The 27,242-nt window shown below is 38.6% G+C and overlaps 2 protein-coding genes and 1 long non-coding RNA gene across 5 annotated transcripts in view; 1 reads left to right on the top strand and 2 right to left on the bottom strand.

Moving 5' to 3' along the window:
- ube2j1 (ubiquitin-conjugating enzyme E2, J1) overlaps nucleotides 1-27,242 on the bottom strand; it is a 47,382-nt gene that overhangs the window by 11,454 nt on the left and 8,686 nt on the right. For all 3 annotated transcript variants that reach the window (XM_076874315.1, XM_076874314.1, XM_076874313.1), the window contains 6 exons: nucleotides 22,974-23,047; nucleotides 20,667-20,798; nucleotides 18,704-18,788; nucleotides 13,949-14,054; nucleotides 7,443-7,572; nucleotides 6,772-6,891 (listed from right to left, as the gene is read on the bottom strand). In XM_076874315.1, coding sequence (XP_076730430.1) covers nucleotides 6,772-6,891; nucleotides 7,443-7,572; nucleotides 13,949-14,054; nucleotides 18,704-18,788; nucleotides 20,667-20,798; nucleotides 22,974-23,033 — 633 coding nt within the window. In that variant the 5' untranslated portion in view covers nucleotides 23,034-23,047. The remainder of the gene's footprint in view (nucleotides 1-6,771; nucleotides 6,892-7,442; nucleotides 7,573-13,948; nucleotides 14,055-18,703; nucleotides 18,789-20,666; nucleotides 20,799-22,973; nucleotides 23,048-27,242) is intronic.
- LOC112431901 (uncharacterized) lies at nucleotides 227-3,210 on the top strand. Its single transcript, XM_076874312.1, has 10 exons — nucleotides 227-911; nucleotides 1,191-1,306; nucleotides 1,375-1,416; nucleotides 1,521-1,592; nucleotides 1,675-1,740; nucleotides 1,891-1,979; nucleotides 2,095-2,206; nucleotides 2,287-2,395; nucleotides 2,481-2,551; nucleotides 3,060-3,210. Exons 1-10 carry the CDS (start codon nucleotides 536-538, stop codon nucleotides 3,150-3,152), a joined length of 1,146 nt encoding a protein of 381 aa, XP_076730427.1. The 5' UTR covers nucleotides 227-535; the 3' UTR covers nucleotides 3,153-3,210.
- On the bottom strand, nucleotides 3,380-3,678 carry LOC143412713 (uncharacterized). The gene is made up of 3 exons (XR_013093252.1): nucleotides 3,637-3,678; nucleotides 3,512-3,573; nucleotides 3,380-3,448 (listed from the first exon to the last, which is right to left on the bottom strand). It is a non-coding gene; the product is annotated as an uncharacterized LOC143412713 (long non-coding RNA).

Here is a 27,242-nt window from a genome sequence, read left to right as displayed (position 1 = left end):
TTACTGTGTTTACATATTTCTATGCCTGCATTTAGAGCCCTCCGAAAACTGGTGAATGACCAGCAGAATAACTGGGATCTGTATCTAGAGCCCACCCTGTTTTCACTTCGGTCAAAAGTACACACCACAACAAAATACACACCTTTTTTTCTGATGTATGGAAGAGAGGCAGTATTTCCATCAGAAGTGCCTGTTCAAGTGCCGGTGAGTGTTTGTCAAATTCTTTCTATGTTAGAACTAAGAATTGAAACCATTTAAGAAAAAAACCCAGTAATGTCTTTATGAATATGATATCATCTTGTTTTAATTGCTAATATCTACAAAATTTTAGATTTCCAACATCATTCTGCCAGACGACAAAAGGTACAGTGACTATGTACAGTCTGAAAGTGAAGCACAACATGCAGTTAAAGAAACTGCACAAGAAAACATTGCGAAGTCACAAGACAAGCAAAAGGTTGCATATGCCAAGCGGGCCCTGAAAAAGTACAAAAATGTTGTGTACAATGTAGGGGATCAAATTCTGCTTCTAAATATGAGGAAACGTGGGCGAAAAGGAGGAAGACTTGAACCGGATTTTTCAGGTCCCTACACAATTGATGACTTCAGTGGAAAATGTGTTAGACTGAAAAACGCTGAGGGAAATACTTTAAAAAGTCTATACAGTATTGACCACATTAAACCCTATAGAACAAGCCACCCTGTCCAAGTCTCAACTCCAGCTGAACCTGTTGAGAGTAGCCCATCTTCTGAGATGTGGCCTTGCAGTCCTCAGCATCAACATGAAGCGCTGCAAAATAACAGATCCTCTGTCATTCAGTTTGCACCAAAAATAGCTCAGGTAAAATCAGTCCAAGCACCAGAAGAGCTTGTACCAGTGACCCCCCAGAAACCCAGCACGCAAGAAAAAGGTGGCATAGCTAAAAATCTCATTCTGACCGGTTGGTCAATTGTTGCCTGTTTGGCTAGTCAGATGGATAGAATGTTTTATTTTTTTCTCCCCTCTTGCTAATTTTGACCTGTTGGTCCAATTTTGGCTAATTTCTGATTTACATAAAGCTACTCCCCTCTGGCATGTTTATGTTGTTGGCCCGTTGGCCCTTGTCTGCTTGTGGCCCGTTGGCCATTGACCGTGATTTTCAAATGGCAATTGTTATTACTAAAGAAACTTATCATATTTTGTTTTTTAGTGAAGTGGCTTTGGGCTGCAAAAGACACCGGGCGTGTGGAGGCAGTCGTTGGGCCATACAAATTGTATGACTCTTCTTTTCGCACACTGGAGGATAGTGGGTGGCTTTCTGATGAGGTAAGTGAAATAATCATTTTTGGTCCTAGTGGTGGTCTGTAAAAATAATCTTCTTTTAATCCAAACAGGCCATTGATGCATACCTGCACTGCCTCATTAAGAAACAAAAGGCAAGTAAGAACGTATGCCAGTTATTTCACAAAGGTATTTTATAAAATTTTGTAATCATTTAAAAAAAAAAAAAAATAATAATAATAATCTTGCATTTTTTCAGAAACCCGTGTATCAGTTGTCTTGCGTTGTTGCAACCTCTCTGTTTTCTGGGAAGTTTAAATGTGTCAGCAAGGTAATGTAGATGTTATATTGGTTATATAGTGTATGTTATGTAAATAAATCTAAACCTTTATAAACTTAAAAATATTCCACAGATGTTGTTTCCGGCTGAGGACATTTGGTTGTGCCCACTGAACTCTGGTGCACACTGGATACTTGTGGTACATGTTCACACCTCATGTGTTTTTTCTCTATTTTGTTTTACTGTTCTTTTTAGCAGCATATTCTTATTTTGAAAATGTTTACAATTGATTATGTTTACTTAAGTGAGTGTAATACACATATTCTACTAAATACAATTTTTATTTTAGGTTGTCAAAATCTCCTCACAATCTGTACTGCTGTTAGACCCTCTTGGAAATGAAGGTTGTTATGAAAGGAAAGTTATGCGTAACTGGAGGTATTCATCATTCATTAATTATCTGTTTTAGGTTGTTTGGTTTGTGGGGGGTTTTTTCTTTTTATTTAGAGCAAAATGCTGGCTACATTTTAAAAACTTGTTTTGTTTTTATTAGGAATTTTCTGAAGATGAAAGGAAAGGAAGAGTCCCGAGTGGATTGGAAAATGGAGACTCTGCCACACAACAAGCAGATGGACTCCAGCAGTTGTGGAGTTTTAGTGTTGAAGGTATTTAATAAGCAATTGTATTTAATGTATTAAACTAGAATTAAGTTAATCAATTGCAATTACTGTAACATATTTTACAGTTTGCCGAACACTACCTTCTGAGTGGAGAGGTTACTAGGGTGCTGTCCACTCCAGAAGCCATTGGGCTGCACCGCACTGAAATTGCTTGCGAACTGCTAGAACATCAAAGTAAGTTGAGTCATGTGCTTTTGTATTGCAATAGCACTTTCAGTTTTGTTTAAAACTGTTAGGTTTAATGTCAGTGTGTTTCTAGGTAATGCTGATGACTACTGTGTGGTTTGTTCCATGCTGGAAGCCGATCCAGACTCCAGTATGATTGAAATGGTAAAACAAATAAACCACAAATGCAATATACAGTGGCTTGCAATAGTATTCGGCCCCCTTGAACTTTTCCACATTTTGTCACATTACAGCCACAAACACAAATCAATTTTAATTGGAATTCCACGTGAAAGACCAATACAAAGTGGTGTACACGTGAGAAGTGGAACAACAATCATACATGATTCCAAACAATTTTTACAAATGAATAACTGAAAAGTGGGGTAATTATTCATCCCCCTGAGTCAATACTTTGTAGAATCACCTTTATCTGCAATTACAGCTGCCAGTCTTTTAGGGTCTGTCTCTACCAGCTAGAGACTGGTAGAGACATTGGTCTTTCATGTGGAATTCCAATAAAATTGATTCATGTTTGTGAATGCAATCTGACAAAATGTGGAAAAGTTCACGGGGGCCGAATACTTTTGCAAGCCACTGTAGTAATTATTTTCTCATCAAATTCATAATGTTGGTTAACACACTTACACCCCCCCCCCTTCTCCCTCTTCAGGTGCAGTGCGAGTTTTGTTCCAGATGGGCACATTTTGGATGTGCTCAATATGAGAGCAGCCTGGTCAAGTACCTGTGCGACAAATGTGCATAATTTGTACACTGTTTCTTTTTCAGTTCTTTCTCCCTGTGTTCTGTTGATCTATAAACGTCAAATATATGTATCTGTAAATATATTCAGTAAATATATACTGTAACTATAATGGAGTGAGTTCATTGTCAAAGTTTATATAGTCAGGTGTTCCAATCACTTCAGTGGTGACAGCTGTATAACTTAAGCACCTTGGCATGCAGACTGCTTCTACAAACAAGTGCCAAACCATGCTACCTTTGTTATTATAAAGTAGAAGCATACTCTGACAGGAAGAATTACGTGCCAAAACATGCTACCTTTGTTAATAAGAGCAAGAAGCATAATTCTGACGGGAAGAATTACGTGCTAAAACATGCTACCGTTGTTATTATAAAGTAGACGCATACTCTGACGGGAAGAATTACGTGCCAAAACATGCTACCTTTGTTAATAAGAGCAAGAAGCATAATTCTGACGGGAAGAATTATGTGCTAAAACATGCTACCTATGTGAATGTGACCTACAAGCACACTTTAATGGGTAAAAAAAAAAGTGTCAAACCGAACTGGCTTTATGAATATCAGCTACAAACATACTCTGATGGGCAAAGTTAAGTGGCAAACCGTCATACCTACTTAAATTTGTGCTGGAATTATTGTTTGGCAGCAGAAATGTGCATAAATTACATACAGTAGGACATTTTGCCAAAGTAGGGCAGTTTGTCATATGGCAGCGTAAAATTATCCTACGGGTAGGACGTTTTGCCAAAGTAGGATGGTTTGTCAGAACACCGGCTTTAAAGGGTTAACAATAACAATGTATTGAATAATGACTTTAAAAAATAATATAAAATAGTGTGAGAAATACTGATAACAGTGCAAATGTTTGCAATATAAGAAATAAATAAAATGTAAACATCTATGTTTAGTGAACTTTGCAGTGTTGCTCTGTGGTGCAGCTACGACACCGTAGCAAAGTTTACACACTGTGTCTACTTGATCCACGTCTGACTCCGCGAACCCATAATGTTTCCAAACCACTGAAGTTTTTTTTTACCTCTTTTCAACCAACGGCAGTCACTCTCCTCTCCAAATAACTTCTGCTTAGCTTTCTGAGCTTCCCTCGGGTCCTCTTAATTGTTGTGACGTGTGTTCGAAACAAGAGGTGCGCTCGTTTTGCCACACAGAGCAGCGCGAGAGTAAAGCACGAGGGAGGTGCTAATAATCGGCTCAGTCACTTTTAATGATCGTTGAAAGCCCAGATCGTAATCGTGATTAAAATTCGATTAATTGAGCAGCCCTACTGTGTAATACATTATTATAAATTAAAATGTTATTAGGGAAAAAAAAATCAGACAAAAGGTTTTCAGGAAATGCTATTAAATACTCAGTTTCTCTGCTATATATCATAAAAAGATCTAGAAGTGTGATTAAAGTGGAGAGTGGGTTCTTCTACATTTTGATAAAAGCCAATTGAGTCTAATAATAGAATAAATGTTTTTAGCATCTACATGAATGTTAAAATCACCAACAGTAATTATTTTATCTGAGACGAGCACTAAATCAGATAACAAGTCTGAGAAATCAGACAGAAACTGTGTAAGGCCCAGGTGGACGATAGATGATCACAAATAAAACTGGTTTTCAACAGGCCTTCAAATATATTAAAACTCTGAGTCTGATTAATAAGCTGGAGTGCCGCCACACCGCCTCAGCCTGTGCTTCGAAGATTCGGAAAATTAGTATAACTCGTGGTTCATTTAAACTAACATAATCCTCCTCGTCTAACCAGGTTTCTGTAAAGCAGAAAAAAATCAATTTGTTATTAAATTTTTAATTAATGTACTAATTAATGGCCTGTTTAATAATCCACATTTTTGCTTCGGTCTTTGCTTGAGTCGTGGATACCATGTTGTTCTTTTTTTGTGATTTTTTTTATGTTTAAATAGTTTTTTTGCATTTTTTTGTCTGGATGCATTGATGATGATCATTTATCATCATCATCAGCAGCATAGAGGCAGTGTGGAATGCCAGCCTGTCTGATTCTGCAGTTTTAACCCCCCCTCCCCAATTCTAGCAGCAGATGGTGAGTACTATTTTTGATATGTCCCTCCTTAGTTTATCCTAACGCAGCAGCACTGATCTAAGTTGACCCTCCACAGTACTCCTTCACACTCAGTCTCTGTGCTTCTGTGGGTAGCAGCTGGCACCAAAATCAATCCTCTTAGGCAACAAAGCTCACCCATATCACAACTTATGAAGAGAAGCCATGGTATCACAGGCTTTAAGCTACCATGACACATCTTCTACAATGTTAAACACGAGTGTCTAAAATGACACACTGGATGGACAGTACAGTGACACAGTGATTAGCACTATAACCTCACAGCAAGAAGTGTTTGAATGGGTTGAAGTTCACTATCTGGCCACGGGCCTTTTCTCAGAGACATGCAGTTAATGGGGAGAATCTAAATTACCTATAGGTGTGAATGTGCGTGCGCTGTCTTTCTGTGTTGGTCTTGACACAGACTGGTGATCTATTCAGGGTAGTACCCTGCCTCTCACCTTATAACAGCTGGGACAGCCCCTCCACAATGGATAAGTGGAATATGGATGAATTGCATGGCTAGATTACGTGAAAAACATGAATTATAACCTGACAGCTTTATGTGATGTTTTACGTAAATGTTAAAAATGGACTGGACTAAATACAAAAGTTGTTCTTGCAAACATTTGACAATACTTTTAATTATGAAACATGAGAATACATTTTAGCCGAAACTGAATTTTAAACTGACATTTTTTTTTTCAACTATACGATACTACTACTCTATATCAAATGTTTATATATATTATATTATTCTATATGTGATATGACATACTGGGAGAGATGGCACTGTTTTGTGCTGATGCCACAACCTGTGCTAATAGTGCAAATTATAGACAAAATGTATTTATTAAAACTATGACTTAAAATTTTGTACTTCCTTGGATAAACAACTGCTCCAGAACACACATGAAAGTTAGCAAATGAATGTAATGCAAAAAATAAATTAAAATGTGGTACTTGGAGCCAGTTTTATGCCGAAAATCTACTTTGTTATGTGTTCAATATAAGTTACAATGGAGTTTTACTCAGGTTAAAAGAATGATACCCTCTGTACAATCCCTATGGTAAATTGTTGTTTCACCTTCAAAGACTCCCAGTCATGGCAGTTTTTGGAATCACCTGCCAACAGTTATGGAAGATTGTGGGATCATAATGTAAAGCAATTTAAAGGGTGAAAAAGTCTTCAAAGGGAGTAAGACACTGGACACTGGTTAAACAAATCTCTTCATTTGGGCAGAGTGGGGCTGAAACTCATGTGAAGAAAACAAATCATCATTGTTTTATTTTTAGCAAGCACATGTCTGTGCTTGTCTGGTGGGAGGAATTAACAACAGGGAGAAGAGACAATTCAGAGGACTCAACTCTGTAAACATCTGGTTTCCTAGCCGACTTTATGCATGTATCATGCATGCAGAATAAAATAAAACAAAACCACTGGGATGGATAACTCTGTAGGTGGCGAGCTGGCTGCAGGTTATGTGCTGTCTTGTGTAAAACAAGAGTGGTAAAAAAAAAAAAAAAAGATACCTACCTGTTCGGCCTGGTCTTTTTCAGCTTCTTGGCTTGCAGAGGAGGGTCCCTGGGTGTGGGTTGAAGGTTCACTTTCTCCTCCTTCATTCTCACTAGATTCTCTGGATAAACTGGACTCTGCCTGCATAAACACAGTCAATTTATGTAATCTACACCATGCCTTGCGTTTTGTAATGGGGCCAGACCTCAAATCTATATATTCATCCTACATTCTTCCAGTAGCGGATTTTTAAAGGTCAAGCTGCTCATATTTAATTTTAATTCTCATCCTGCATAGTTCTCAAACAAAAGAAATGTAAAAATAAGGGGCATGCCTATTGCGCTACTGCAAAACATTGGTGAGAACTATCTTAATAGGTATTTGCTAAATTATGCACTGACTTTATAATCTTTGTAGTGGGATTATGTTAGCTTCCATTCCAATGTTCAATAATGAACGGTTAACACAATGAACAGTGCTTTTGGCCCATCTGCTCTGTGGTTCTAATAAATAAAGGCTCTGGATATAATCTGTGGAGTTCCAGTATTCTCAATATAATTATGGAAAGTTGTGATACGAGTTAAACAATTATTATCAAAATCAGCTTTGTTATGAATTGTCATGCACAGAGAAAATATAAAACAAAAGAACTATGAATTTAACCCGCCTCATGTAACAGTCAGAGTTTGTACCTTAAAGTTGATTTGCTGAGCCAGTTCTTTAGCCGTATGGTCTTCAGCACCAGGGTTGCTATTGGGGGTTAGATCCAGGAGGGCAGAGCGCATGGTACAGCCACAGGTCTCACAGCAGAAGTCCTGGGACCTGTCAGAGAACAGGTGGCATGTGGTGATGTCATCTTGCCACAAGGACTTGTTTGAGTTTCACACTTGGAACCTTCTAGATAATGATTGTGAATAAAATTGAATTCACTCCATGACTGATCAACCTACTACAGCAGGAACTCAAAACGGTACTCTCTATGGGACCTACATGCCGATACACATGCCCTATGAAATCAAGGTATGCTCCTAATGAGATCACGGGTGGTGTCCTGGGCGATCTCCTCCCAGATCTGGACCAGGGCATAACTGAGCTCCTGGATGGTCTCAGGTACAACGCGGCAACTTCAGATGGACAACAAAATAATGTCCCAGAGGTGTTTGATTTAGGTCACACAAGCATGGGGAAGAGTGAATAGTATCAATTCCTGGAATAACCATTTTTGCCAAGTGAGGCTGGGGATTGAATCCTCTGGATAAACCCAGGACCCATCCAAGGATTTCATCCCGATACCAGCAGCAGTCAGGGCGCTGTTGTCTAGCCTGTGGAAGTCTGTGACCACTGACTCACCACTGTATGGGTCATGGTAGTTAGGGGCAGCTCAGCACGCCTCAAATCAGACAGTTACTAGAACATTGTCTGCTCAACCATTTCCAATTTGCATAAAAATGTTTGGCTCAAAGTTTGGACATATATAATGCATGTTGGGAAAGTTTAGCTTCATAGATAATTTAAGATGTATCTTGTTTTTGGAAAAATGGCCCACTTTTAAACAATTTTTTTACCTATTGAAATCACATTGCAATGTTAAACATGAATATATAAAAAATAAAGGCCTGAAATTTTCACTGGTGTTTCTTACCACCAAAATGAATCAGGTGTGTAATTTTCGATAGATGCATTAAAAATTGTCTCAATATTGGCTCGTAAACATATGAAAAGAAGCCCAATGCTCCTGCTGGACTATCTGAGGACACACTAATATAAGAAAAGGCAAAAAACCCCAAAACAACTGGCGGCAATTTCTAAATAAACAAAGTTCACAATATTGCAAGATAAAACATGTAGAATCATTTTTACCATGAAATTCCTAGTCACACAAATTAAGAAAATGGCATTTAACTTTCAAGCTGGCTGTAGCAAATATGACAAGTTGTACCACAAAAACAAAAATAGTTTAAAACCTGAGTCACTACATCTGAAATCACTAAAGTTTTAGAACATTTTCTGTTAAACCATCTTCAATTTGCCTAAAATTGTTGTCATCCAAGGTTTGGATATAAAGGGTGGGCCATTTATATGGATACACCGTAATAAAATGGGAATGGTTGGCGATACGTTGAAACCAAGCACACCATTGTTTTTCTTGTGACATTACCAATAAGTTTGATGTGTCACATGGCCCTCTTCCTATTGAAAAAACAAAATTTTGTATCCAAGATGGCCGACTTCTAAATGGCCACCATGGTCACCACCCATCTTGAGGAGCTTGCCCCCTCACATATACTAATGTGCCACAAACAGGACTTTAATTTCACCAACCATTTCCATTTTATTACGGTGTATCCATATAAATGGCCCACCCTGTATAATGGCTGCTATAAAATGTTCAAGCTTCAAATATCAAATACTTACTCATATTTTTTTCTTACATAGTTTACCAATACACAGCTATTTTTGATGTTTCTCTCCCATATTATAGATTCGTCCATTTTGACTAAAACTTTAGGCTGAGATATTCATGTTCAAATCTAGTGCTAGAAATTCAAACAGGCTTGAACCAAAGAGTCCAGAACAGGATTAAAAATGTTATTCCATTTAAAAAAAAAAAAAAAAAAAAAAAAAATCCCTGTCAAAACTTTATTGGAAGAATAAAATTTACATTCAACTTTACAAAAAACAAAATCCCATGGCAGCCTCAAATCTCTGAACACAGAACAATCAACTCAAAAAACTAAATAGCTCAATTACTCCCAACTCATGTTGGTTATACACAGAACAAGCATTAAGCTGAGACATACTTTTATTAGACAGCCAACCTATTAAGAAACACCAATGCTTTTGTAATTCTTCAGCGCTTCAAATTTCTGACCGTGAAGCTTCCCCAACTTTACGGTCACATTAAATTTAAGAACTTCAAATTTCTCCAGAATTTCAGCCCTGACCGTTGAGTTTCTTAAGAACTTTCAAATAAAAGTGACTACATTATCAGCTTTTTACAGCTAAGGGGGGACAAACACAACAACAAAATCTGCCACTGACATCCCAAAAAGAAAAGTAAAAAACTGCCCCACAAAAAATACAACAAAAGGCAGAATTATGTTGGTGAATCTTGAGATGAATATGAGCAAAAAGCTGTGTATAGTTATACAGCCAGTGAGCAGCGTTTGGTACAAAGACATAGATCCAGATTTGTTGGATGATGGTCAGAGAACTTGCTGTTCTCAACATGAACAAAGCAAGAAAAACCAGAACCCTCACAGCAGCATATGCAGTGTGGCTCTTTGATGTATGTGCCAAAGAAAAATGTAACACCATGTGGTGCTTCGCCCATTCGGTACCAATTACAGTATACAGTTCTAAAGACTTTTACATTGAGCTGCCCATACTTTTTAGGGCTGTGTATCAATTCCCATCATCCCATACAAACAGACAAAACTCTGCTTCAAACATCAGTACCGGGATTACACTGTGACTGCAAGTGTGTTTGTAACAGTGACTTTCTATATCGTGTTGACTGCCACAGTGTGTATCGTCAGCTGTAATTTTTTTTTTAACATTGACATGCCCCTGTTAAGAGCTTAGAATACTGTGTGCACCTTTAGGCCAACATCTCAGCCCTGACAGCAAGGTTTGGTGTGATATTACTAGGAACACGATCAACAGAGACGCTTAATGCAGTGGAAAAAACATGAGCAGTACAGAAAAAGATGTTTCAGTGGATTTCATTGGATTGTGTTAGAATAGCTAATCATCCCTAGAAGCAACTAATGGCCTCATATTACAGCTGTGAAGTTGTGGAATGACTCATGCTCTCAGGAACAGCACATTATCACTGTAAAGCTCCTCAAGCAAAAGGTGGCATAGATAAATTTGGATACATTATGTATTAAATGATCCAAATCAGAGTCTTCCTCTGGAAAAAAGTGGTAATTAGATTCTATTCAAGTCAAGTTTAGACGTACAAAGAAAAAGCTTGGCTTATTCGGCATGAGGAATTTTGCACAGCATGTCGAATGTTCTTTTTTGGCCTCCAGTCTTCGCATAACTGGACTATGACATGGTAAATGGGAAGCCTGTGTCTCCAAAAGCAGGGACCACATAGGCACAGTGGTTGGTTGATAGTTTTTCACAAAAACTACAGTTGGAACCCTTTCAGACATAAATCAAGAACACATATGTCGGCTCACAGAGCTGGAAGAGCTTATTTGTAAATTCCAAGACATATACTGAAAGAATAGCAGCAGTTACGTCTGCTACTGGCTTACAAGCGTTGTTTGTCTGTTTGTCAGCAAACAAGTGTTCACAGTTTTCAAGATATAATTTTCTTATTTTTCATTCAATTCAGTTTTACTTATTTAGCACCAGACTGCAACAGTTGCCTCAAGGTGCTTTATATTGCAAGGCGAAGACCCTGCAATAATAAAGAGAAAACAGAAAAAACAACAACAATCAAATGATCCCGTATGAGCAAGCGCTTTGGCCACAGGGGGAAGGAAAAAATTCTTTTTAACAGGAAGAAACCTCCAGCAGAACCAGGCTCAGGGAGGGGCGGCCATCTGCAATGACCGGTTGGGATTAAGGGGCGGAAGACAGGATAAAGACATTCTCTGGTAGTGAGCCACATATTAATAATAAGTAATAATTAAATGCAGAGAGGTGTATAAAAACACAGTGAGTGAAAAAAGGTTACTGAAGAAGAAACACTCCGTGCAGAGACAGTCCAGTCATCTGATAGGTGAGTCACAGCCCTGTTTAGCCTCCCAGCTCGATCAGTTCTTAAAAATGGTTCCCATCCTCTATGGGGTGAATTTCAGCGTCTTTCCTTGGACAGAGGTTTCTAGTTCCAAGATGCAGGACAAAGCGTTATAAAAACACCTTTGTCCCTGTTGTTGTCACCGAACTCAATAAGAATGGTTTCGATTTGATTCATTTGATTTAATTACAAAAAATGTGCATTTGTCAGGTTTTATTAGGTGTGTGTGTTTTGTGAAGGGATGCCAAATGCTATTATTTTTCTGTAAAGCAAATTTCCCTATGGGTATAAATAAAGTAACCTTAACCTTGGGTCACCTGATCCAGCCCTAACTATATGCTGTAGCAAAAAGGAAAGTTTGAAGCCTAATCTTAAAAGTAGAGATAGTGTCTGGGGTGATATGGTACTATAAGGTCTTTAAGATAAGATGGGGCCTGATTATTTAAGACCTTGTATGTGAGGAGCAGGATTTTTAGTTTTAACAGAGGATTTAACAGGGAGCCAATATAGAATAAATATGCTCTCTCTTGCTAGTCCCTGTCAGTACTCGCTGCAGTATTTTGGATTAACTGAAAGCTTTTCAGGGAGTTTTTATGGCGTTATTTTTGTGCCACTATTCTGAGCGCACGTAAGAAAATTTTGAGCGCACGTAAAAAAAGTTTGCAGGTGCAAGTGTTGCATTTTAAGGAGAAATTTATTTTGAGCGAAGAAAAGCTAAATTTGAGTGAACAAAATTCATTGCTGCGTGCAAAAAATTTATTTCAGTGTTTGCTATTATCCACACACACACACACACACACACACACACACACTAGCAGCCCCTCTCGCTCAGTTTTTGCATTTGCGCTCGCTCGCAATGTGTTGCTCACGCTCTCAACATTTCTGCCCGTGCGCGTTCAACTCTTTCTGTACACCGTTATAGTTGTGCCACAAAACCAGCCAATCATAGACTTGGATGCAAATCTGATTGGCTGTTTTGGTCTCCAATCAAATCGAAATGACGAAATGCAATATCCCAGAATCCCTTTCGTCCAAAATTCAAACGAGGCAGTAGCGGAGGAACAGCATGTTTTAACAAAAACATCATAAAACAAAGTTTTAGTATAGCTCTTGCCCTTCAGGAGGAATTACACTCTCTGAGTGCTCTTGTTTATTCTTTGATACTTCTTTCACAGCAGCACTGTCCAGCACTACTTTCAAGAAAATACTGGCAGAGGAGTTAGTACTGTGAACTCAAGTTGACAGAACAAGAAAATGAAAGGATCCATCTTGATTCTTTAAACTATAAATAAGATGTTTAATGATGCCATTCCTCTACTGTTCTTGTACTTGACTTTAACCAATGGTTTGTAACTTGTTCTAAACCCTCTGCATTTACATTCATAAAGGCATCTCTTGACTTAAGACTTTAACAATGGCATCCCTACGTAGAAGTGTTCATTATTTCATTAGATGTCAAAGGGTTTTTCTGTCTTATGTTATCAGTGACTAAAGTGCAAATCTGAGCTGCTGCTGACTTGTACCCAGATGCCATCTTTATTAGGTATTTGCAATAGATTGGTTTTTGTTCATTATGTTTGCAGAGATGCCAGTATCTGAACAGGGACTAAATCCAGCAAACATTATGTTAATAACTAGCTGGTTGAAGTTTAAGGTTTAAGTTTCCTTACTATTTTTCAAACTGTCCTTACATGCAGACTGTCTTTTCACAAAGTGTCTAAAGATCAGATGTTGTCATTTCTGAATATGTAATCAAAATGAGTGTAAATGTGAAGTTCTTAAATAGTAATATTTTACATTTTCATTTAATAAATGAACATTTTAGTGCTGCCTCAGCCACTGCGTGTGTGTGTGTGTGTGTGTGTGTGTGTGTGTGTGTGTGTGTGTGTTGGGAAGGGGTGGAGGTGCCATCATGGAGACAAGCAGCCTTGTATTCATCACACAGTGTGTTTTCCTATCAATTTCATCTCCATGAACTAATGAAATAACCGGATGATCAAAAACTCATCTCATCTGCTAATAGAAGAGCAATTTTAGCTTGAACTTTACCATCGCTGGCTTTGTACCATTTTCTCTGAGGAAAACACAGTGTGATATGAAAATTGAGTGTCTGCTCACGCGTCCTCTGGAGACTGGCAGCACACAGCAACGATGAACTTGTCATCTTTCAATACCAGGACTGGCCTGGAAATGTTCTTTTCAGATTGTGATAGACCAGTAATTAGCAATGAGGCATGTCGACTCGAGCTCAGGTGCTTCTATTACATGTTTGAACGGACTTGGCTGTTTGAATATTTTATGAGGATCATATCCACTTCCTGCTTGCCTGCTACTTGAGGTTGTAACATTATTTCATACAAGAAGATGCAATATGCCATACTCACCTTATTACCATTCTCAACTGGAAAGACTGAAAAGATTTTTGTATCTACTAAATCTTACTTTTTGGCAAGGGCTCTTCTCTCTTCAGGAGTATAATCGAGAGATCCAATGGCACCCTCTCCTTTTGTTGGCATGAATCCAATTATAGCTATGAGGGCAGTGCGAACTGGAAGAAAAAAAAGAGAGAGAGAGTGTGTAAACAATGAGGAGAAAATAGCAAGTGAATGAAAAACACAACGTAAGGTCGGGGGGCGGGTCCATTCCACTGCAGGACAACCTGCATGTGGCGAATAAAGCTGATTGAGTATTGACTATTGATATTCATTGTTAGCCTCACTTGGCCATGACAACCTGTTAATTGTCCAGTTTATGTTTATTCTCTGAACTGTCTGTTCTTTAAATACATCTTGCTTGTAAATGTAGATTTGGTAAAAAAATTATCATTCATATCAGCAGCAATAACATCGGGTTGTGTCAGTCAGAGTTCACTATAATTATATTGAAACAGTGTGTGACTTTGGCAAAAACTATGTTGTTTTCTCTGGTCCTCTGCCCAGTCGGACCTGGAGTGATGCATTTCGTCCTCAAATTGCTGGCTGTCTGAGTGGTGTCCAAAAAAATCACGTGGGCTTTTTAGATAATTGGGAAACTTTCTGGGGAAAACCTGATCTTATTAGGAGAGACGACATCCATCCCACTTTGGATGGAGCAGCTCCCATTTCTAGACATCTGGTGAAATTTATTAAACCCCCCAAAATGTGACTGAGACTTGGGACCAGTCTTACACACCTCTCTGCAACTTCTCCAAAACCCCTTCTTTTTAGCGGCTATCTGCTCGCAGACCACCAAAAAAAACAAAAGAAAAATCATCAAAAATACAATTTAAAATAAATTTTTTAAAAAAAAAATCAAAGTAAGAACAATATAGTATCCACAACTGCACCAGAGTAAAGCTGTTAAATATGGATTGTTAAACATTAGGTCTCTCTTTTCTATGTTCCTATTCGTAAACGGCGATGATCTATTGCTCCATCGATCAATAGAGAAATAGATAGAAATAGAGAGAAATTTCAATTAAGTGACTGAAAAAGACACTAGGACAAAGACAAGAAGAAGCAGCAAATTTTAACAGCAGCCAGTCTATTGAAATAAGTCACTTTGGTGCAAACTGTCATACTTCAGTTCTGATGACCTGCTATCTCTAACTGTGTGTATAACCTATGACCAAAGTTTGTGAAAATAGCTGGGCTATAAACAATACACACAATACACTTCAGCTTACATTTTAAAAAATAAACAGTATTAAGTACAGACAGACCAGAAAACAGCTTGAGGAAAAACATTTGTCAAGATATTCATGAGTAACGATACCATATCTAAATAAATCAGCCTATGTAAAAAATACAAATTTAAATATTTCCCAAAGAGACATCAGAGGGAATGTTTAATTATCTGAAGCATGCTTTATTAAATATGCAGGCATATCATATGAACTAAAGCAGCCACCAAGAGTAGTGAGCATAAACCTGGAACCCTACAGTTGGCCTGTCTGTGACAATCGGAAGCACTGTTCAATTATCAAGTCAGGCCTCCTGTGGTCATTGCAAACAGGATCAGACACAACTTAGAGCCAACACTTTAAAAACCCAGCAGGGGAAGTCAAATCTCTGAGGCATAGCTGGCCATGTGACCTACAGTTTGTTGGTAAAAAGAAGTTAGGAGCAACCTTTGTCTTTGATTTAATTCTGTTATTGATTTGAAACTCTTCTTACTTAAGAGAGGGAGGCAGTAGAGAGAAATGCTTTGAGGAAGATACAGCATCTCCCACTGAGTTTCCACTGATTAAAGTTCCATGCTGAGAAGTAACATGAAAGCAGAACTCAGCAAACGGACCAAACGCCAGTTACAAACTAATGAGGAGTTCTTGGTAGTAATAAATTATTCGTTTTTACTCTCGAGGTGTATAAAAATACTCTTATATCAAGACCCTCAGCACAAGTTCATCTATCAACACCAGCACCCAAAGTGCAATACTGTTTAGGCCAGAAGCAGATTACTGGAGTGAGCTTTGTCATTTATATTAGAAAACAAATGTTTCACATACAAAGTTCATGCAGTACTGAAAAAGATCTCTTTGCATTTAACATACTGACTTTGGCAAGCAAGCAATCTAAGGACACTAAATGCAAGTCTAAAAAGTTTTAATTTTAGTTTTCTTAGAGGAAAGCACCGAGTGCACAGATCTCAAACTCAGGGGGAGAGAGTTCCAGAGTCTGGGGGCCAAAAGTCTACTTTAGTTTTCAACTCTAAAATAACAGGCCGAGCTAGAGCAGGAACAGACAATGTAAATGTTGATGGAGAAATAGTAATTCTTCTATTATCAATTTTTCTATCAAGACAGAAAATTTTCACCTTTATTTGAAGAGATTGGGGTGGCAGGTGGAGCAGGAGTAACAATATTACTAATGGCATCAAATAACACCTGAGGATTACCTCTGCTCTTTGTAACCAGATGTGAGAAATAGGCACTCTCGCATCTCTAACTGAACGGTTGAAAGAAAGATCCTTTATTAGACCATGTGCTCAGCTTATCGACAAGAACGCTTTAAGCAGCAAATGGTTTCATTTATGCGAAGGGAGAATTTGGAAACGAGCTAATTTCAGTAAGACAGTAATTATTAAAAAGATTTGTTGTAAGATCATAAGGGGATAAGAACAACTTAAAAGAATCAGAGAATTTCTCAGCAGTAGAGGAATTTAAGGTGTGAGTGCTGACCACACGGCAAGCAGGAGAAAGACAAGTTAAAAATAATACAGTGATGATCAGAAGTAAAAATGTCCCCAGAACAAATAGAATCAATATTTAAACCCAAAGTAAAAACAAGGTCCAGTTTGTGTCCTTTGGTATGTGTGGGACTAGACACAAACTGAGTGAAATGAAAAGAATCCATGATGCCAGTAAAGCTTCTGGCAAAGAGGTCAGAGTTGTCGTCTACGTTAATGTTAAAATCTCCAACTATAAGGAGTCTGGGCAGCTTTATAGTGGAGGATAATAAGTCACTGAATGCCTTTAAAAATGGACGATACACCACAGGACAATAAAAAAAAAAAAAAAAAAGGTCTTATACCTGACTCTAATCAGCTGTAGTTCAAACGAAGAAAAATGTCTAACTTTTGCTGAATGACAGGGGAACTGGTGGTAAACGCTGACACAGGAGAATGAGGTATCTTGAACCGTCAGTGAAGATCGGATAGATAAGAGCAGCAGTCAATATGCCACCGACACACACAAAAACTACACCGCACTACACCACATCAGGACAAACTGCAGCCGCCAGCAGCAAAACCAAACACATGTATCATCATAAGGGCCTCTGACAGTGGACTCGTCTCTGTGCTTGTCCTCCTAGACCTCAGTGCAGCATTAGATACTGTAGACCAGGGGTGTCAAACTCCAGGCCTCGAGGGCCGGTGTCCTGCAGGTTCCAGATCTCACCCTAGGTCAACACAATCAAATGATTAGTTCAATACCAGGTCTCTGGAGAACTTCAGGACATGTTGAGGAGGAAATTTAGCCATTTGAATCAGCTGTGTTAGATCAAGGACACATCTAAAACCTGCAGGACACCGGCACCTAGAGGCCTGGAGTCCGAGACCTGTGCTGTAGACCATAATATTCTCTTAGAATGATTAGAGCATGCTGTAGGTTTTACAGGTACTGCACTGTGGTGGTTTCTATCATATCTATCTAATAGACTCCAATTTGTTCATGTAACTCGGCCTTGATGACCTTGAGAAAATGCTGAAGCGCAACTGGGTTCTGCAGCAAGGCAATGATCCAAAACAGACCAGCTAGTCCATCTCTGAATGACTTACTGACACAGTGAAAACCTTGGAGTGGCCCATTCAAAGTTTTGACCTGAATCTGACTGAGGAGCAGTTGCATGACCTTAAAAAGAAGGTGTATTTTCGAAAACCCTCCAATGTGGCTGAACTATGACAATTCAGCAAAGATGAGTGGGCAGAGCTGTAAAAGAATCATTGCAAGTTACTGAAAACGCTTGATTGCAGATGTTGCTGCTAAAAGTGGCACAAACAGTTATTCGGTTTAGCGGGTAATCACTTTCTCACACAGGGCCATGTAGGTTTGGATTGTTAAGATAAGATAAGATAGAACTTTATTAATCCCTCGGGTGGGTTCCTCTGTTTCCTCCTTAATAATGAACACCTTCATTTAGAAACTGCATGGTGTGTTTACTCGTGTCATCTTTGTCTAACATTTAAAATTGGTTGATGATCTGAAACTTTGAAGTGTGACAAACATACAACAAAAATAGGAAATCAGGAATACTTCTGTACCAATTAACAGCATTAGAGCATCAGTGCTTACCTGGATGGTTTTGCATGCAAGACAGTGCTATTAATTAGTGATGATCATTTCAGTACTTTTCCTACACATCTCATTTCACAGCTCTACAAATTCTTTTGTGGCGCTTATTTCCAAATGCAACCTCTAAATCAGGGGTGCTCAATCCCAGTCCTCGAGAGCTACTGTCCTGCAGCTTTTAGATGCATCCTTGTTCCGACACAGCTGAATCAAACGAATGGCTTGTTATCAGGCCTTCTCCAAACTTGATGGCATGCTGAAGAGGTGATCAAACATTTGATTCAGCTGTGTTGGAGTAGGGATGCATCTAAAAGCTGCAGGACAGTAGCTCTCGAGGACTGGGATTGAGCACCCCTGCTCTAAATACTTAGATTACCTCAGGGAATAAGATACGTATGGAGAACTGGGATCTTGTCTCCTATACTTACTACTCCAAGAGGGCTGCCAGGTCTCGGGATGGTGGCCAGAGATGCTCAGACAAATCTTCTTCCCAACTTCAAATCTCCCATTTGGCTAATGGAAGGGAATAAAAAGAAAGTGGTATTGGTACGTATGGGAAAACAGAGGCACAGCACATATTTCTCAAAACCTATGAACACAAACTGACATAAATTAAATTAAAAAATTTGGTTCAACAAAGAACCAATAAAATAGTAGCTGGTGTCAGTGAAAACATGTGAACACAGTTTTCTCACAACAAATTCTAACTTTTATCAGTCATTAAAACATGTACCGCACAGCTGCCTGAATATAGTGGGAAAAGGATGATTTGATCTTGTGAATTTTTAAATTTCGACAGTCTCATTTTTGTGGTTGTTTCATATAAACAAAAATCCACACATTACATAAAGATCTATAACTGACTGAAATAAATATTTGATCCGTTTTCAATAAGCGCCTTCCTTATGGTCATGCAGCCTAGTCCAGCCTTGATTTGGGTTTCCTGACCACAGGACTTCCTCCCAACGTGAGGATTCTGGTTGGTGGTCAAATACTTATTTCACTCAATGACATTCAAATCCATTTTCAACTTTTTTATTATTATTTTTTATTTTTTTTACTGACATTCCATCTCTCAACATTAAAATGAAATTACCATTAAAATATGAAACTATTCTTTTTTGTATGAGAGGAATTCAGCATGGGATAAAATTAAATTTCCCCCACTGTGTGTGCGAGTTAATCGATTCCCCCTGTTTTATAAGTAAAATTAGAGCTGGATTTTAAAATAAGAGAAAAAAATGAAATGTTAAAAGTTATGCATTCAATGTTTTAATTAAAGTGAAAAACACAATAAAGGGAGAAGCTTGAATGTCCCTCGTTCTCTTTTACATCTTGACTCTACTAATGTTTGATTAATGGTCGCTGTTGTCACTAGTCGGTACCAGACTTTCTGCTAAGGTTGGGCGATATGTAAAAATTTTCCAACTGACATTCGCCGGTCCAATAACCGACAAAAGGCAATATACTCACGCAGGCGCAGACTTTTTGATGGGCGCTATTATTTTTTCTGTTGACTGCTTCTCCCTAGCTTCAGTCAACATTATCAGCAAACTTACTCACGGGCAAATAAATAAATTGGTCTTGTAAAAACGATCGGTGAAAGGCTCAGTCTATCATCGATGGGCAATATATTCGTCCAGTCACCCAACCTTACTTACTAGCAATTGAATCTAATTGTTAAAAATTTCTAGATCTTACGACATCTATCGGCCGGCCCGGGAAAGGCTTGAAGTTTCCTCGGATAAGCTGGAGGTGGCAGCAAGAGGGAGGTTTGGGCTTCCCTGTTGCAGCAGGTTTGTTTTAACTGTTTAAAGTATAATGTTGTATAATGCTGAATATAATGTACGTGTAATGTTGATAACGCACAAAACGAAAAGTTAAGCGGCATGATTCATTATTGAAGAATGGGGTAAATTGTTTACAATGCCTTTGTTATTAGTTTTTGAAATTTCCATGAAACGATTTTAAAATTGAACTTCATAGTTTTAGACTAGTCAGTCAGTCTCATTTTTTCCTGGCCAGGAACATCCTTAATCTTAACACCTGAACTGTTCTGGAAGCTCACTTTCTTCCCCTATTACGTTCAACTCCCTGACTGTTTCAAAAGAAAATTGAGCTCTAGCTTGTTCCTCCAGGTGTGTAAGCCTGGGCTTGAATGGAATCAGGGCCATACATATGCTCACTGGTAAGCCTAGAACGATATTTATTTTTGATAATGTTCATTTTAGAGAATGTGCCTTGCAGTTATGTGTGAAGCCAAACATGGTCAGTGTATAAGGTTGGGAAAGTTGTCTGTTCTTAAAAATTGCTTTTTCAGCTTTTTGATTATCTGCTGCATCAGGAGAATAATCAAATGCAGCTAAGATGTGATCTTCATCTGCATCTTACTGTGAGTAGGATGATGCTGGGAGGTTTCATGGGGTATTCTGGGGGAAGTATGATCCTGCCGTGGTAAACCCCACCATCAAAATCAGAGTCTGGAGGACCACGAACAGAAAAGTGCCACTCAAAGAGATTGTCCTGCAGAAAGAAGGAAATATCATTTTAAGTAGAGCAGGGCAATATGACCAAAAATATTTATCACGATATATATTTGAAAATTTGCGATAACGACATAGCTGACGATATAATTGACACTAGACGAAACACTTTACAAATCCACAACTTTATGGGTGCAGAAAAAAAAACATCAATGTATTTTCACTTAAACAAGCAGCTGTTTTTTTATGTGCATTAAAGTTATATAAAAAATTAACAGTGCAAATGCAAATTCCTTGCTGACAGTTTAACCAAAAGGCCGACATATCCTCAGCATAACCATGTATAATATCCACAAAACTTAAAAAGAGGTTATACACACACAATACGGTAACATTATGTTGAAGCGCAGTACGTATCACTCCGCGAGGCTCCGCCTACGATAGCCGTAATGCTCCGACAATCCATCAAGCGGTGCGGGTTCGTAGCTTAGCAAAGTCGTACTAAAACGTTTGACAGATTTTCGAGCGCCGTGTACATAAAATCGTTTCGAGGTCAGTAAACACAACCAGAATTCATACATAAGGCACACGGGATTATAAAGGACACTGTCGATTTTCAGAAAAATCAAAGGATTGATTTAAAGTGTGCTGTATTTTCCAAACAACACGGTAATAACGACGGCCCGCTAGCATGCTCTACCAAAAATAGTGCTTTGTTGTGTATCTGACGGATGAAAGCTAAACCAGTTCCACACCACTGAAGTTGCAGCATTTTTACAAACCAATTCTGGTTCATCTGTTTCATTCAACGATCCGCTTTCGCCCTTCTCATTCTCCGTCGCCGCCATGTGCGTATGAAAACAAAGGCACTGCGCATGCACGTTTTACCCATATTCTATCACGATATTTCATTTTCTTATCGTTGCCCAACATTATACCGGTATTACCATGAACGGTGTGATATGGCGCAGCCCTAATTTTAAGAACATATTTCTGTCTGAGAAGACAACAGAAGGTAGGACTGGGCGAAATATCAAGTTTTAAAAAAAAAAATCCATATACTTTGATACGACATATAAGATGTGACACTATCGTTTATATCGATATAGTCTACGTTTGCTATAATTATACTTGTGGAGCCAGTCTCTCTCGTCCAGGCTTGTCTCTACACGTCACTCTGCCCCGCCTCTATTTCTCACTGAACACAACTCGCCCATCGCTTCACCTGCAGGCAGCGACCAGATGGACACAGTAGCTATCGCAGAGTAGCTGGTTGGTAAAAAGAAAAACAACGGCTCAAATATTTGGAGATGGTTTGGATTCAAAGTGTCAGATGAGCAGCAGAATAATGTATTCTGTAGAGAATGACGAAAAAGCGTCCCGACAAAAGGTTCGAGCTCTACCAATCATTTTCACCATTTACAACAGCGCCACAGTGCTTGAACCTGCGTGCTGTATCCCAGACCGCGACGTCTTCCCAGCCTCCTGCCCCGAAACAAACCATCTTAAAGCCACAGTAGCCTATTATATCACTAAAGACATGATCCCTATCGCAACTGTGGAACAAGAGGGCTTTATACAGCTGATTATCTGATATTATCAGCTGATTTGAAATAAGAAAAAAATATGCTAAGAAATAAAAAGTGACTTGCAGAGCTAAACATCTCTATTGACCACTAGACAAATATTTTCAGAAGTCATAGCCAGCGTATATCTATCACTTATGAAAGTGAAACTAAGTATTAAATCCAATGAACTTACTGGAGTGTGTTTGTGTTTGTATTAGCTTGAGGATTGTGACACTAAATGAGGACCCCAGCTGAGACAAGACAGGGATATATAGTGAGATTTAAAAGGCCTAAAAGTATGGGTTATCTTATATAAAAGATTTTCAGAAAACTTGACTTCTGACCGTGAGGTCACAAAATTCAAAGAGAATTCGGAGAACTTTAATAACCATATTCTATCAGTTTGAAAATCCCAGGTCACGTCTTTGATTTCACACCAATTTTGACCTGCAGTCAAGCTCACTACAAACTGCAACTGATATCTATAGGTGAAAATTTTACACACTGTAACTTGAAGGCTATCAAAACTAGTAGTACCTAGTAGTGTAAAAGTAGCGTAAAAGTAGCTGCATTGCCTGCTTATATTTTCATTGTCATGCATTGTTAGACTATAGAGTAAAGTAATAGCATAAAAATGCCAAACTTACTTCTAGTGGTTGGGCATGATAGTGCTCTGTGGGATCCCTCAGTTCAGCAGCCTCCTTCATCAGCCTCTTCACCGCTTTCCATCAAAAGAAATAAAGAAAAAGGAAAAAAAAAGGTTACCACCTGCACGGAAAGCTACAGTACATCTGGAAAGCATTTACACCACTTCACTTGTACCATGTTTTGTCATGTTACACCCTTATTCCTAAACCGATTCAATTCATTTTTCACCTCAAAACTCTACACACAATGACCTAATCTTTCTTTCTTGCAAATTTATCAGCCGTCTGGAGTCAAATGTATAAATGACTACATCTGATTTTACTTTTATATTTCACCTTTAAAAACTATTTACTTTGACTTGCGGAGAATATGAAAAATAACAAGCTAGTTTTCTTAGACTTAGAAATGTCCATCATTAATGGGGGACAATGTCTATGAATCAGTATTTAAGGTTTGAGTCTCGTGAAATTGTGTGTCATCAGGACACCACAACACAGAGCAAACGCCTTTTTCACAGACACACAGCCGTGGCAGCAGAAGAATATCACATCAATAAGGCCCTGAGTAAATGTGCTTAAGCCAGCTAAACATTTGCCAAAGAAGAGTTGAAGCAGTTAGAGCCACAAAGGGTGAACCGACATTGTATTAAATCCTGGATTACTACTGGGATGCAGCTCAAGTTCATGTTTGAAGGCAGATGAGTAAATAATTTTGGCAATGTAATGTATATCTAAAGGCTGACAGCCTGAAAGCCAACTTTGGTATGTCAGTTTCTAAGAACTGTATGGATGATGATGATGAAAGTGAGGTATTAACAGCTTCATCAACATCTTCCAGTAAGCTTTGTTTACTGTGTTGTTTGATGTTTTAGCTTAGCATTTTTACTCTGGCTGTAATGAAATTACTTATTAACATGGTAGTTACGGTAAACAAATAAGAAACTTTCATTTATAACCAGTAAAAGTATAACATTATTATTTAACACTGTAGCATGCAAATACTGTAATGGTAACGACACTATCACATTACCAGATAGCAAGCAAGGCAGTTGGTGTGGTGTATAAAATGGTGTTTAACCCCAGAAGCATAGACTTGCATGATTTTTTGCTAAGTATCATTGGATATCGTTACTCAGTTCAACATATCAATAACACACACACAAATCTCAGGGTCGTGGAAAAGATATTAGTGTGTTTGAGAAGGGTCAAATCATTGTCATGCTTCAAGCACAGTAAACATCTAAGGGGATTGTAGAAACTACTAAAATTGGGTTAACAACTGTCCAACGCATTATTAAAAAGTGGAAGGATAGCGGTGACCCATCGTCTTCGAGGAAGAAATGTGGCCTGAAAAAAAATTCTGAATGATCGTGATTGCCGATCACTTAAACATTTGGTGAAATCAAATCAAAGAAAAACAATAGTAGAACTCAGGACTATGTTTAAAAGTGAAAGTAAGAGCATTTCCACACACACAATGCAAAGGGAACTCAAGGGATTGGGACTGAACCGCTGTGTAGCCGTAAGAAAACCACTAATCAGTGAGGCAACCCGGAAAAAAAGGCTTCAATTTGCTAGGGAGCATGAAGATTGGACTCTGGAGCAATGGAAGAAGGTCATGTGGTCTGGTGAGTCCAGATTTACCTTGTTCCAGAGTGATGGGCACTAGATAGAAATAAATCTTGTGACATTGCAGAAGCTTATTGAAACAATGCCACAGAGAATGCGTGTCGCAATCAAAGCTAAAGGCGGTCTAATGAAATATTAGAGTGTGTGACCTTTTTTTGGTGGCGACTTTTTTTTTTTTGGCCAATACTATAATATAAATTCCATATTTGCTCGGGTCTTAAATAACTGACCAACAACAAAATCCTCTTGCACTACCATTGCATTGGCACTCAAAGAAATTGTGATCAATGATGATTTCATTTTTTGCCAATATCGTTGAGTCCAAAACACTACAAAGCATAAAACATAGTGCTATATTTATAGTTACTACTGCATTCATTCAGATATGTCGCCACACAATTTCTGGAAAATTATCTTTTTTCAAATTTATCTTCCCAAAAAAAAAAAAAAAAAAAAAAAGCTCTGTTACATGCAAGCTAAAGATGGGAAGATAAGATAAGATAGAATTCAAAGGTGGTGATAGTTAGAGTTGACAATGCAATGACAACGAAAATGATAGTGAAATTAACATGGTTTTTCTTGGATTTCATTATGACATTCTCTCATTTAACGTATCTGTGCCTGGAGACACTGACAGGAACTACACTGCTCCTTATTGCCTGCTGAGTTTCATATTCATTTTCCATTTTTGGCTCTGTCTTAAATGGTACATAAACTGGTTCTTGTAAGATGCTTTTCTCCTCAAACTGAACACTCAAAGCGCTTTCTATCCAACATTCAGACACATACTCCAATAGATGCATCAGAGAGCAACATGGGGTTAGTATCTTGCCCCAAGCAGATTTGGCATGCACAATGGAGCAGCCAGGGATTGAACCACCAACCTATCCGTTTAGTAAATAACCTGCTCTACCTCCAGAACTGCAACTACCCCCATAGTAGGAAGAGATGACAAGAAAAGCCTTTCCCACACAACTGTCTCTGCAGAAGTCCAGTAACAGGCCCAAGGTGATAATCCTTATATGCCAAATCATCTTATGCAACACAAATGTTGACTATTTGCCACTAGGAATGACTCACACCAGGTCCAAAGGGATAAAAAGAGACACTGTTACATAATAACAAGCTAACACCAAAGACGTGAAAGGCATAGACAAGAGAATGAAAAGAAAAAGCATCTCCAGACTGTGCGCACGTCTACCGCTGTCACTACTATTATAGCATTTAGCTAAAAAAGGAGACCTAAAGCGCTACAGGTATAAAGACCTGCTCTCAAAAACCGTCAAAGGTTTAACGCTCTAATTGTTTAAAAGATTTAGAGCATGTTTAGTACCATCTTATGACGGTACAGAAATGTAAGCAAACAAGACTGATGTGGAGATTTTTGTTTCTATGTACACGCTGATGGATGCCAGGATTCCTGATCATTCTATAGTGAGAAACCCGGTTATGTTTGCGGTGTGATGGAGCAACCACATGTTTTAAATTGTTTGGGTGTGCTTGGGACAAAGACGACACCATTTTATTGCATAAAATACAGCCGATTGCATGTCGTGGACTGCTTTGCAAGTTGACTGCATCGCTCTGTATACCTGGCCGATGAGGAGACGAGGGAGGAAAAAGTAAATATATAAACAGTGCGTTTGACTCCAGCTTGTCAGTCCAGTGAGTCACCAGTTCACCAGCTAAAAATAACACTTCATTAGAAGCTTATACTAACAAAACTTTGTGGTTGTATTTAATTTAACGAGTCGTTAGTCGCAGTAAACCCATCAGCAGATAACCTGGAGAAGATGGGCTACGTAAAAAGTGAAGGGGGGCGTGTTCACGGTCACATCCAGCAGGTGACACAGCTATTCCACCTCGAGTCACTACTGCACAGACTGACTCCAAACGTGCAATACGGCAGCTCCCACAAGTGGGAAATTTTGACTTCATTTTTGTACTATGGAAGGAAGTGCAGCCAGATCATGCATCTTTTCTACAGTCATTTGTTGTGAAGGGAGAAGAAACAATGCTGTCCCATAATTCATTGCAATGGATCATCCTACTATTCATGAAAACCCATCAACATAATAACCAAAGTTTCACAGAAATGGTCATTTACAAGTGCATTTAGCACTTCATGCCACAACCTGCTGATGTATTAAAACATTACAAATACACTTACTCAGCATTGTGGAGATTTAAAGAGGGTTTCTTTTTCAAAATAACCATCAATTGCCTGTGTCTATTACCTATGTGTCTATTAGGAAACCTGGGTGAGTTTCCTGAACATACTCACATCTTGAGAGGATGCTATTTAGTCCATTTGATCAAATCGGTGGCAGAACAAATTCTCATTAAAGCAACAAGTTCGCTTATGAAGTGCTCTGTAGTTATCTCAGTGTTCATCGCTCCTCGTTTTAAATCTCATTTTTAACCCAGATCAGTCACTCTGAGGGGAAACACAATCTCCAGCAGCTCTGCACTCAGGAAACAAGCCATTGTGATGACATTACATTATGTTGAGGACGCAGCTGCCCACTAAACTGTGTCTAACACCAGTTAATGTGGGCATGTTTCCTACATCAGCAGCAGACGTTAGACAGCTGACAGGTGAACAGGATGCATGCATGACTGAGGGTCCTTCAAGCAGAT

Source organism: Maylandia zebra, linkage group LG15 (assembly GCF_041146795.1).
Source record: "Maylandia zebra isolate NMK-2024a linkage group LG15, Mzebra_GT3a, whole genome shotgun sequence".
Classification (NCBI taxonomy): domain Eukaryota; kingdom Metazoa; phylum Chordata; class Actinopteri; order Cichliformes; family Cichlidae; genus Maylandia; species Maylandia zebra.
The sequence above is the reverse complement of the archived record's forward strand: the minus strand, read 5'-3'. Positions and strand labels throughout refer to the sequence as shown.

Excerpts from the sequence above, each read along its gene's own strand:
- LOC112431901 (XM_076874312.1), top strand. The coding sequence starts at position 536 with ATGAGGAAACGTGGGCGAAAAGGAGGAAGACTTGAACCGGATTTTTCA. Across the intron at positions 912-1,190 it reads ACCCAGCACGCAAGAAAAAG|TGAAGTGGCTTTGGGCTGCA; the intron begins GTGGCATAGCTA and ends TTTGTTTTTTAG. Across the intron at positions 2,552-3,059 it reads ACTCCAGTATGATTGAAATG|GTGCAGTGCGAGTTTTGTTC; the intron begins GTAAAACAAATA and ends CTCCCTCTTCAG.